Source organism: Moschus berezovskii, chromosome 5, assembly GCF_049115385.1.
Source record: "Moschus berezovskii isolate FMDL1 chromosome 5, NW_MosBer_1.0, whole genome shotgun sequence".
Taxonomy (NCBI): Eukaryota; Metazoa; Chordata; class Mammalia; order Artiodactyla; family Moschidae; genus Moschus; species Moschus berezovskii.
The window spans coordinates 120,069,087-120,081,704 of NC_142464.1; the positions used below are offsets into that span (position 1 = coordinate 120,069,087).

The 12,618-nt window shown below is 43.1% G+C and overlaps 1 protein-coding gene across 2 annotated transcripts in view; it reads left to right on the forward strand.

Annotated features, from left to right (window-relative positions):
* CC2D2A (coiled-coil and C2 domain containing 2A) overlaps window positions 1–12,618 on the forward strand; it is a 121,951-nt gene that overhangs the window by 30,824 nt on the left and 78,509 nt on the right. For both annotated transcript variants that reach the window (XM_088836515.1, XM_088836517.1), the window contains 5 exons: window positions 1,514–1,602; window positions 1,931–2,032; window positions 7,338–7,439; window positions 8,144–8,308; window positions 12,430–12,592. In XM_088836515.1, coding sequence (XP_088692641.1) covers window positions 1,514–1,602; window positions 1,931–2,032; window positions 7,338–7,439; window positions 8,144–8,308; window positions 12,430–12,592 — 621 coding nt within the window. The remainder of the gene's footprint in view (window positions 1–1,513; window positions 1,603–1,930; window positions 2,033–7,337; window positions 7,440–8,143; window positions 8,309–12,429; window positions 12,593–12,618) is intronic.

Sequence of the window (12,618 nt, forward strand, 5' to 3'; positions counted from 1 at the left end):
TCCCCATCGTCACTGGGAACCACTGTGTCATCTTTTTGTGGCCTCTTTGCAACCATGCCCACTGGCTCCCTCTTCATTATCCCAGCCGGGGTCTCTGCATCTCCACCCCAACCATCCTGTGCCTGCAGCCCAAGGAGCAGCTCCAGAAAATGCTGCTTCTCCTCCTCTGCTCTCCACACTCTTCAAGGCATCCCTACCACACAGAGAATATATCCCAGTTTCTTTCATGAGACATCAGCGGCTCCCCGTGACCTGACCCCAAACTCCATCTGCAATCTTGTCTTCTACTTCCTCCCAGTAGAGCCGCCTCTCCTTTAAGTATCGAAACATTCTGTTCCCCAAGCCTTTTGTTGTATTCCTACCCCCTTCATAATGGTGCAGAGCATCTGGGATCAAATCCTAAGCATTGTACCTCCTAAGTACGCAATCATCTTTCCAGTCACTTTTTTGAAGAGTTTTTTTTTAATATTTGTTTTTATTTATTCATTTGGCTGTGTTGGCTTTTATTAGCAATACACAAGACCTTTCAGTTGCAGCATGTGGGATCCAGTTCCCTGAAAAGGGATCAAACCCAGGTCCCCTGCACTGAGAGCAAGGAGTCTTAGCCACTGAACCACCAGGGAAGTCCCACAATGCCAGTTACTTATCACAGAGGGCCCCAGAGTCTTCATCTTCAAGATGCCTGGTGAGTGATCCCTCCTAGCAGGAATGGTATAAAGTTGATGAGAAGATGCACTCAGTCAACACATTATCACAGAGCCTAGGACATAATAACTAAATGACATTTCATGATATTTATGTATAAGTTTGTGCTAAGTCACGTCAGTCGTGTCCAACTCTTGGCAACCCCATGATCTGTAGCCTGCCAGGCTCCTCTGTCTATGGGGGTTCTCCAGGTAAGAATACTGGAATGGGTTGCCATGCCCTGCTTCAGGGGATCTTTCCAACCCAGGGATAGAACCCAGGTCTCCTGTGGCTCCTGCATTGCACGTGGATTCTTTAATGCTGAGCCACCAGGAGTTTATGTAAGAGGTTTAATACTATGTACAAAATAAATGTTGTCTGTTTGATATAGCCCAAGACTATGGCTTGAGCCTGTAGAAAAACTTTCTCTGATTGAAGCTATCAGTGCTGTTGAAAGTCGAACCCCAAAATCAATCAATTCATTCATCCAAGGAGCCTATTGTCAAATCAATAAATTCGAGAGCTTCTTCCTACCGGTAATTGAATAGGTAGGTTTGCACCTTGAAAAATTAAGTGTCATTTGTTCGATTCTTAGTTAAGTCCACACGTCAGCCCTGGTAGGACTGAGGTTGTCACTGTCCGTCTTAAAGAAGCCAAGACACGTCCTTATTACATCAAACAGGGGGGTTGTTCTGCTTTATCCCATGATGGCTTATGTGAAGTTGTAAATTTGCAAAATAAAATGGCATTCTCTTGTTATTTTTCGATCTAATCTTCCCTTTGGAAGAAAAAGATGTTATTTTAAAGTAATTTTCTTATATTGTTTTAGGCTTGCCTCCAATCCCTTCAGCTTCCAGAACAGGCTTTGCAGAATTTTCCATGAGAGAACGCATGAGGGAGAAATTACAGGCTGCAAGGGTGAGAGAAACCACAGGGACATTTTACTCAGCACTGATTACCTTGCTTCCAGTCTGTCTAGCTTGATTCGTTTGCTCAAAATTGCGTGGATTTGAATACTGTTAAATTTGTTTTTCATGCTCTAAAGGTTAATGCAGCATTTAACTATGAGCACAAATGAAAATTGCACTTAAGAAGAATGTAATGTCCTTTTCCTAAACCATTGTTTTTACCTCTTAAAGAAGCATAACATGCGTATTTTACTGATTAATTTCCTCCTAGATGATGACTGAAGTTTTCATAGCATCACTGACATTATGTAGCAGTAATTTTCCCTTTGACTTTTTAGTCCAAAGCAGAAAGTGCACTGCTGCAGGAAATTCCCACCCCTCGGCCCAGGCGCTTACGAAGTCCCACCGAGAAAGAATCGGAGACTGAATTTGGCACGGAGGTGAGAAATAGGCCACCCCTACTTTGTAACCAAAGACAGTGATGCCAAATAGATATGTTCCAGCAAAAGTCCTAGAACAGAGCTATGCACAGAAGGACTGTAAACACATTAATACCAATAGCCGGTATTATAGATGCTACTTGGTGCTGGGCATTTTGCCAAGTCTTTTCTCCATGTCATCAGATGCCCTTATCCCAACACCTCTGTGAGGTGGGAACCATGATTTTCACTCACATTTGACATACAGAGGGCCTGCCAAGCCATCCCCAGGTCACAGAGCACGTATGTGGACCAGTCAGTACTGGATTCCAGCTCTGTCTCATTCCCAGTGTCTCACGGGTCAGCGTCGCTGGTCCATGGACCTTGCTGGGAAACAGAGAAGGAGATACGAGTAGCATCCAGTCATGCGGACTTTGAGTGTCACAGTCAGGTGCCCCGATGGCGTGTTCTAAGCCGTGGAAAGCAACTGACAATAGGATCGGGTGGTGGTTTGAATGCACCGGGGTGACTTGTTTGAATCTCAGTGTGCTCCTCAGATGCACAGAGAGGAAAGGACCTGGCCTGGAGACACAGATTTAGGAAGTATTTCTACTGTGGTGAGTTTTGAAGTTTTGAGGGTGTGAATGACGATGGTCCTACACTTGGAGAAAAGCTGACAATAAAGGCCCACGAGGCAAACAGGAAGCCGGTTAAAGACAGAAAGATGTATCAGCGATGTGGCTGAAGGACCGACACATCTAGGGTGGAAGACGGAGCAGAACCATCAGCAAGGCTCACGGCTCAGTGACGTGTTTGCAAGTCTAACCCAGTGATGTGTTGATGATGGTGGTTTTGGTGGTTTTTAAAGTCTAAGCGTCAGGGATATTCCTGGAGCACAGTCACACATTTCTTAGATGATGCCTTTTCTTTTTCTATGATGAGATGTTACAGATTTTCACTTACCTATATTCATCCCCACCGAGCCAGAGATTGTATGATTACAGGGAAAGTTGCAGTCATGCTCATGGGTTTTCAGAACACTTAGCCAGTCCCCTAAAATGGCTTCATGACAACTGGCTACTCTGTTCTACAGAGGACACATTTCTTTTTCTTTATTTCCAATTTATTTTCTTCCATGAGAGCCATAGTTCTAAAGTATTGGAAAATAAAGAAAAAGTACCAAGACTTGCCTGGTAATACAGTGATTAAAACTTCATCTTCTAATGCAGGGGGTGAGGGTTTCATCCCTGGTCAGGGAACTAATATCCCACATGCCTCTTGGTCCAAAAAAAACCCAAAACATAAAAACAGAAGCAATATAGTAATAAATTCAGTAAATTCAATACAGACTTTAAAATAGTTCGCATCAAAAAAATCTTATTTTAAAGGAGAAAGTCCCTAAAATCCCATCATTATGACACAAACAGTTTGGCTGGGTTTGGTAGGTGTGTGAGTGAGCAGTAGGAGGGCGTGGTCTCCAATGTCTGCACCTTCTTGATGGATAATCCTTTCACACAATCATGGTAGTTCTCGCTTGTCCAATAGGCCATGAATACGATATCCAAATCAAGTTGGTAGTTTTAGAAGTGAAAATACATTCCCTTGGCTCACCGAGTTGTTTATTTCTCTCTGTGAGCAGGAACTTCACCGTTTGTCTAACAGAGTGCATATCCCCTAAGAGCCATTCTCTGAAGGTGAGGCAAACACCACCTGCCCTGTCCTCAGACCTGATCTCAGGTTTCCCGTGGAACGTGTCACTCACAAGCACACTTATCCATGTACATACCTTAGCTCAGAAGGAGAATATAAGAAGCAGTCGATTTTGGTCCTATGGGGCAAAGAGCACATGAAAAGGCCAGGTGCCGGGCCCCAGCTGCCCAGCACAAAATTCTGGCAATCTCACCCACTAGCTGCATGACCTTGGATGTGTAACTTATCTCTGAGTGATAAATATAAGCCCCTTCCCCAGTTCCCACCTTTTTTTTTTTCGCTCTGTTGGGTCTTATCTGAAGCATGGGGTTTCTTTTGTTGCAGCACATGGACTCTCTCGTAGTGACATGCAGGCTGAGTTGCTCCACAGCATGTGGGATCTTAGTTCCCTGACCAAGGACTGAACCTGCATCCTTTGCGTTACAAAGCAGATTCGTAACCATTGGACCACCAGGGAAGTCCCCTCACCACTTTAAGATAGGGATACTACCAAGAACCTGATCCTTGGTATTGTTTTGAGGATTAAAGGAGTGTATACATGTCACAGGATTTCACACAGTGCCTGGCTCCTGGGAAGCCCTCTCTCCATAGTTAGTAGCAAGTGGCAGAGGCTGTAGGGTCAGAGCAAAAAGAAGAAGCCGCTCGGGAATACTTGGGTCCGTTCCGTTCCGTTCCGTCGCTCAGTCGTGTCTGACTCTATGCGACCCCATGGACTGTAGCCTACCAGGCTCCCCCGTCCCTGGGATTCTCCAGGCAAGAACACTGGAGTGGGTTGCCATTTCTCTAGGCGTGACCAGAAGGTCTGCTTTGTGGGCCTGGTTCACTGTCCCAGGTGCCCCAGGTGCCGACCCCTTGACACACTCTACCTGTTGCAGCGTCTCTCAGGCTCCTTCCTGCCGGTGTCCAGTGGACGCTGAACACACAGCAGTGACAGTCACGGCCCACTCTACAGAGCCCGGTGGGGGTGACAGGTGATCAGACAGTGGAAGTACAGGGTGGTTAGGATCCATGGTGGTGCCTTGAGGAAGCCTTAGAAAGGGCACGTACCTTGGAGTCAGGTTATGTAAACTATGAAGCGTCTTGCCTTAGGCAATGGTTTTGCTAATGGTTTCTTATCTGTGACTCAGAAACACAAGTGGCAAAAGAATAAATCAATACACTGGACTTCATCAGAATTAAACACGTTTCCATTTCAAAGGAAACCAAGAAGAAAGTGAAAAGACAACACGCATAATGGGGGAAATTATTTGCAAATCGTGTATCTTGATTAGTATCATGCCTGATACTGAGTATATATAAAAATCAGCGATATCTGCAAGACCATCTAGATTAGGCTGTCTTTAGGGGATTAAAAATATTGACTAGTAGTTAGAAGAGAGGGCAGGACAGGAACTATTACATTTTGTAATTATGCTTTGGTAAAAGTAATGAGACTTGAGATTGTCTAGCTCAAGCTAGAAGAGGGTCATAGAGCCTTCTTGGAGGTTACGACAAATTCAAGGATGAGAAAGAATTCCTAGCTGGACACAAGCACACACCATCATAGGCATTCACTTGAAATTGAATATTATTACTTTAAGCTTTTATGAAGATATTAGAGATAACAGTTCTTTAAAATTTAATTTTGCACACAATCATTTTAAATATATTTAATGGCTTTTCTTATGCTAATATAATTTACTTTTAAATACTTTGAGATTTTGATAAAAATTAAATTACCACCGTTTTGATCAAGTCCATACATATCATAGTAAAACTGTCAATCTTATAATTTTGAAAGATACCAAAGAAATTATATTATCCAAACTTACTTTCCTTTCTGTCAAGCAAATACAGAAGAGATGGAAAGAAACATGAAGAATAAAATACTGATCTCCACATACACATATTTGCCAAATGGAATTTTACCTACTTATTTTATTTTTTTAAACTGCTAATGTTAGACTTTCTGCCTGGTCTTCTGTTTTATTATCAGTCTTTAGAAGTCTCTAAAACCTAAGGCTTGCCAACACAGAGCTAAGCTTCTCGTCTCTCTGATCGGTTGACTCCTTGGCTTATTTATGTTTTCAAATGTATCAGTCTCTGTCTTGGGCTCTAGGAGGTAGGGGATTCAGAGGCAGACAGGAGCAGAATGGCATTTTCAACAGTGGGAGAGAAAGGTTTAGCCTTGTTTTATGAGAAAGACTGAACTTAGCAGACCCTTAGAAAACTTCCTGACCCTTCCCTGGTGGCTCAGTGGTAAAGAATCTGCCTGCCAAGCACGAAATATGGGTTCAATCCCTGAGTCGGGAAGATTCCCCTGGAGAAGGAAATGGCAACCCACTCCAGTATTCTTGCCTGGGAAATCCCATGGACAGAGGAGTCTGGTGGGCTACAGTCCATGCAGTCACAAAAGAGTTGGACACAACTTAGTGACTAAACCACCACCACTAATTTTTAAATGTGTTTATCCTTACATTACATAATACTCATCTGCTTCTTTCCTTGTCTTCAAAAGAGCCACTTAAAATTCTGGAATTTACCAAGACGGATATTACCTCTGCATTGCGCTGTGAAATGTATTCGTTAGCACTGCTTCAACTTTTGTATAATTGAATGCTATTAGTTAACTATTTGGGCTTCCCTGGTAGCTCAGCTGGTAAAGCATCTGCCTGCAATGCAGGAGACCCCACTCTGATTCCTGAGTCAGGACAATCCTCTGGAGAAGGAATAGGCTACCCACCCCAGGATACATGGACTTCCCTGGTGGCTCAGACGGTAAAGAATCCACCTGCAATTCAGGAGACCTGGGTTTGATGTCTGGGTTGGGAAGATCACCTGGAGGAGGGCATGACAACTCAGTCCAGTATTTTTGCCTGGAGAACCCCATGGACAGAAGAGCCTGGCAGGCTTCAGTCTGTAGGGTTGCAAATAGTCAAACACGACTGAAGCAACTTAACAAGCACGCACAGTTATCTATTTAACCTACTACTGCAAAATGAGGAAATGGAGGGAAAGCATAGAATCTTACATAAATTGGAATTGTATGTATTCTCTTGATATCATGATAGTTGCACCCAACTGATGCCCTCATTTTCATTCTGCCCATTGCTGGACACTCAGCTGCACTTACGTGGAATTTCATAGCACCTTAGCTTGCTGTCCCAAGTATTTCTAGCTTTCATCACAGAATGTCTTTGGATAAATGCCTGAGGAGACCCACTCAGCCATTCTGAGATTCACACAAAACTGGAAGAGTCAGGGCCTGGGGCAACCCTTACCCACTTGGACTTATTTATAATCAGACGTGGTTGACACTCTTCATCATAGACTGTTTGGAGACGATCCTCTGTGAGATGGATAATCTACTGATCTTTAGGGTGAAATAGCATTTCCATTTGGAGGTTTATTGACTGTAAAATTTTGTATTCATTTAGTCATGAGAGAGACAGAGCTGACGAAGAAAACAATCAGCCACTTTACCATTCAAATATATTTGTAAACATTTCATTCCCTAGAAAGGGTGAGATGCATCAATGGTCTGAAGATAAGCCTTTTGAGGGCTAATGCTTGTTTTTTAAAAAATCCTGTTTCTTGCTTTAAATGATGTATCTGTTATTTTTTTCCACTCATATAGCTGGATAGAGAGGTACAAAGGACTCAACAAGAACATGACTCCCAAGGTTACTCAAGAGTAAAGTTTCACGATTCTGCACGAAAAATCAAGTCTAAACCCCCGGTGAGAAATCCTGTGTTTTAAAATCATGCTAGCTTTAAATTATGTAGGCTTTAAATCATGTATCTTATTGATTTGTTTCTATTTTTTAAAATTGTCAATGAGAGATAACTATACACATAAGCTGACTCCTACTGCATGAAATATGCAAGAAAAAAATATGAAGAATGATTCCTACTTTTAAATCCTAGAATCTTATGGAGAGATAAGAAAGCTGCCTGTTGTGGGGAAAGAAAAATGCCTGGAAGGACAGGAAATGTTCTTGATAAGATGATTTGTTCAGCTGTGAAGTTGTTACCAGCTTTTATTATGGGGAAAAGGGAGATAATAATTAAAACAAACCAAAAATGGTATTTTTTCAAAGTTTAACAAACCCTGTATTGCTCATAATTAAAAGTATCTCAGCACTGGGCTATAAATCACATTTTGGCATTTTAATCATCTTTTCTAAGCTTTTAACTGCTTTAAATAATATGTTTTTGTGTTTGTAGGAAAGTAAATAATTGCTGATTTATATTTTTTAAAAAGTAACTCATTAAATTACTCAACTAAAGAGGCCTGTAGTATCTGTTAAAGTTCATTACCATCAACAGGTAATGTGTTTGGGAAGCCTGGAATGCTCTTAGCATCCAGCCAAATGCAGTGAACTATGCAGAGCTTATCTAAGCACAGATAATCTGAAATTCTATTGCTTGCTTCCTCTCTAGGTTCCACCTGGCTTCCCTTCTGCTGAGGAAGCATATAACTTCTTTACTTTCAACTTTGATCCCGAACCAGAGGAATCAGAGGAAAAACCAAAAGCCAAAAATAGACATGGAGCTAACCAAGAGGAAAAGGAAGGAGAGGAAGAAGAGCCACCTGTGCAGGAAGGAGTAAGCAAACAGTATTTAGTTTAAGGACAGTAGTGAGGAGAGGGAAGATGTTAACAGTAATAATGATGGTGGTGGTGGTGAGAATGACGACGGTGTCCTAACTAGGCAGAAAGTGGCTGGGAGCACACCACCGCCACCACACAGGGCAGCTCATCCGCATCCTGAGCTCTCCAGAGGACTCACATGCAGGATAAACAGGGCTCTTTCAAAGGGTTTGTTAAAGCAGATGGCTGGCCATGTTTCCAAGTTCCCAATCTAGTAGGTCTTCCCTGGGACGAGAGACCTTACTTTTTGGCACCAGGTCTAGATACAGGAGATCATGGAGAAAAGCAGAACGATCATAGCTTTAAAAGAGACTGGAATGAACTTAACTGGAAAAGAAGAGAGAGTGGGTTTAAAAGCAAACAGCTAGAAGAGATCATGCCCTGAGCCTTTGGGGTCGGAGCACTCACTCCAGGACCCTAGACTACCAGAGAACTAACCCCAGGGAGTATCAGATAGTGAGAACTCACACAAAGAAAACCACCTGAATACAAGACCCGGCATCACCCAACCACCAGTAGCACCCTGTGCAGGATGCCTCATCTAAACAACAGACTAAACAAAAATACAAACCCAATCACCAGCAGACAGGATTACCACCTCACTAAGCCTTGCCCATCAGAGGAAAAACAAACAAATAAACAAATAAAAATTCAGCACAAATCTCACCCTATAAGCTTACACAAACCACTGGACCAAACTTGCTGCTGAAGTCACTTCAGTCGTGTCCGACTCTGTGTGACCCCATAGATGGAAGCCCACCAGGCTCCCCTGTCCCTGGGATTCTCCAGGCAAGAACACTGGAGTGGGTTGCCATTTCCTTCTCCAATGTGTGAAAGTGAAAAGTGAAAGTGAAGCCGCTCAGTCGTGTCCGACCCTTAGCGACCCCATGGACTGCAGCCTACCAGGCTCCTCCGTCCATGGGATTTTCTAGGCAAGAGTACTGGAGTGGCTTGCCATTGCCTTCTCCGAGACCAAACTTAGGAGGGCAGAAACCAAAAGGAAGAAAGAATTCAACCTTTAAGCCTGGGAAGAGGAGACCTCAAACACAATAAGTTAAAAAAATAATAATGAAAAGGCAGAGAAATCCTACACAGGTGAAGGAACAAACTAGAAACCCAGAAGTCCAAATAAATGAAGACGAAATATGCAAACTACCTGAAAAAGAACTCAGAATAATGATGGTAAAGATGATCAAAAACCTTGAAAACAAAATGCAGAAAATGCATGAATCTATTAAGCAAGACCTAGAAGAATTAAAGAATAAACATTCAGAGACAAACAGCACAATTACTGAAATTAAGAATACTCTAGAAGGAATCAATAGCAGAATATCTGAAGCAGAAGAACAAATCAATGAGCTGGGAGATAAAATGGTGGAAGTAACTTCTGAAGAGCAGAATAAAGTAAAAAGAATGAAGAGAACTGAGGATAGTCTAAGAGACCTCTGGGACAATATCAAACGCACATCCTAAAAGTGCTGGGAATAGTAGGTTCGCGTTACTTTCTGTAGCCCTCAATTTCACCCTATAATTTGGGGGGTGGGGGGCCTTGATTAAATGTTTAAGTGTATTCACCTTTCTCTTGTGGGAAAAAAAAGTGGAGCAATACAGTTTGCAGATTTTTCTTGCTAGACTCCACACAAGGATTAGTATTCATTTCACGTACAAAAATGTCTGCCTCTCCAAGGCAGATGAAACCTAGTGCTCTCTCCTGTCAGCCTTACAGGTGAACAGGTTTTTGGCCCCATACCACACCCAAGCTACGGCTCAGATTCGGTAATCGTGGGTGGGATATGTGAGACCAGAGAAAACACACCATGAAAAATGGGCAGACTTGAATAGCCATCTCTGCAAGGAAGATACACAAATAGCCAAAAAGTACATAAACAATGCTTAGCAGCACTAATCATTAGGGAAATGCAAAGCAAAACCACAATGAGATACCACCTTACACAAATCAGAATGACTATTAAAAACAGATAGGAGATAAACAGGAAGGAAAGAAGGAAGGGAGGGCAGACAAGTGTTGGCAAGGGTGCAGAGAAACTTGTGCATTGCTCATGGCGTTGCGAGGTGGTGGAACTGCTGTGAAAAATTCTAGTGGCTCTTTAAAAACTTAAACATAGAACTACCATACGATCCAGCAACCCCAATCCTGAGTATATACCCTGAAGATTAAAAGCAGGCACTCAGATCGCTGTATACTCATGTTGATAGAAGCATTATTTACAGTAGCCAGAAGTGAAAGCAATCTAACTGCCCATCAAGAGAAGAATGGATGAATAAAGTGTGGTATATACAAGAGAATATTATTCAGTATCAAGGAAGGAGATTCTAATATATGCTAAACATGGCTGAACATTAAAGACATTATGCTAAGTGAAATACGCCAGTTATTTGGAATGAATGGGCTTCCCTGGTGGCTCAGAGGTTAAAGCGTCTGCCCCCAATGCGTGAGACCCGGGTTCAATCCCTGGGTCGGGAAGATACCCTGGAGAAGGAGATGGTAACCCACCCCAGTATTCTTGCCTGGAGAATCCCATGGACGGAGAAGCCTGGTAGGCTACAGTCCATGGGGTCGCAAAGAGTCGGACACGACTGAGTGACTGAACGGAACGGATTTGGGATGAATAAGACAAACTTTGTGTGACTATTTCCACACTCACTGTGGATGCAGTCTTTCTGGTGGGCCAACTGCAGGTCCTGGCTATCCTCTGCTGTCTTCTCTGAAGTTTTCTCAGCCTGCCTTTGCTCAAAGTAGAGCTGGGGCAGGAACAAAAAAGATCACACAATGGTACTACAGGATATTTCTCTTTTCACCTTTTGAAGTTTCTGACATTCTCTGCCTTCAGCTCTTGCTGAGAGCTTGGTTCCTGTGCAGATTTACTTTCCTCTTCTTATCCTTTTGTGTATTTAACGAGGAAATATTAGGTGATTAGGCTACAGCCATTGTCTTCAGCTACCTGGCAGTCTCCATTGCATTTTAAAGGGTGCTGCTCATAGATGGATGTCAGGTTTAAACTTTAGAAAGAAGAACAAGACGGAGAAAGAAAAGAAGGACAAAAGGAGAAGAAAGCGAAAGAAAAGGCAGAAAAGTTTGGAAAATATTCAAACTTCATTAAAATACTTCAGCTGGCATTTGTGATTACAGGGTCTGTGCTTAGAATTTTTACACGCATCATTTAATTTTTATTCTCACAAAACCCAAAGAAATAAGATTTATTAATATCCCAATCTTGCCAATAAGAAAACCAGGGATCTGCAGGGTAGGTAAATTCCTCACAGTCACCCAGGCAGTACAAGGTGAAGCTGGGAGTCAAGCCCAGGAAATCCGAGCACGGTGCGGACCCCACACCTGGTGCCTTTCCCATGGGGTTAGTGCCAAGGCGGAAGGTTAAATGATGCATAACTCATGAACCCAGTTCTTTAAGTCATCGTCAAAGAATAGAGACCCGCAAAGGAGGAGACGCTCACTGAGATGTCACCTGGCTTGCTTGGTACATCTCTTCTGACCCTTCTGATTCTGGCATCTCCCAATTATGTGGAATAGTGAAAAAGCAAAGCATATTAAAGAGGAAAGTCAGTGTCGTTTTATGCTTTCTTTCAGAGAGGATAAAAGGAAAAGGTAACTTTATCTTAGGATATGTTGTTTGGTGTGTTTAATACCATGGATTGTTTTTCCAAGTACATTAATTGTCTTTGGGGCTTCCCTGGTGGCTCAGCCACTTCAGTCGCTCAGTCGTGTCTGACTCTTTGTGACCCCATGGACGGCAGCACACCAGGCTACCCTGTCCTTCACCGACTCCCGGAGCTTGCCTCTCTGGTGGCTCAGATGGTAAAAAATCTGCCTGCAATGTGAGAGACCTGGGTTCGATCCCTGGGTTGGGAAGATGCCCTGGAGGAGAGCATGGCAACCCACTCCAGTATTCTTGCCTGGAGAATTCCATGGACAGAGGAGCCTGGCGGGCTACAGTCCACAGGGTCACAAGGAGTCAGAGCCGACTGAGCGACTAACAGGTCCACTGTCACTAACAATCTTTGCATGATTGTTCCTTGATGTTCTCTAATGTGATGCAGGGTGAGGAAGAGTGGCTGGATGGCAAAGAGGCTGAGGATCTTCTCCTGGGCTTAGATCACGCAGCTGAAGACTTTGTGGCAGTCAGACCTGCTGAGTATGAAAGTGTCCACGTTCGACTGCAGAAGGAGAAAGAGCTCCTGTTCGTACCCAGCAGACGGACAGGTACTTTCTCTCTTTATCTTCCTGCC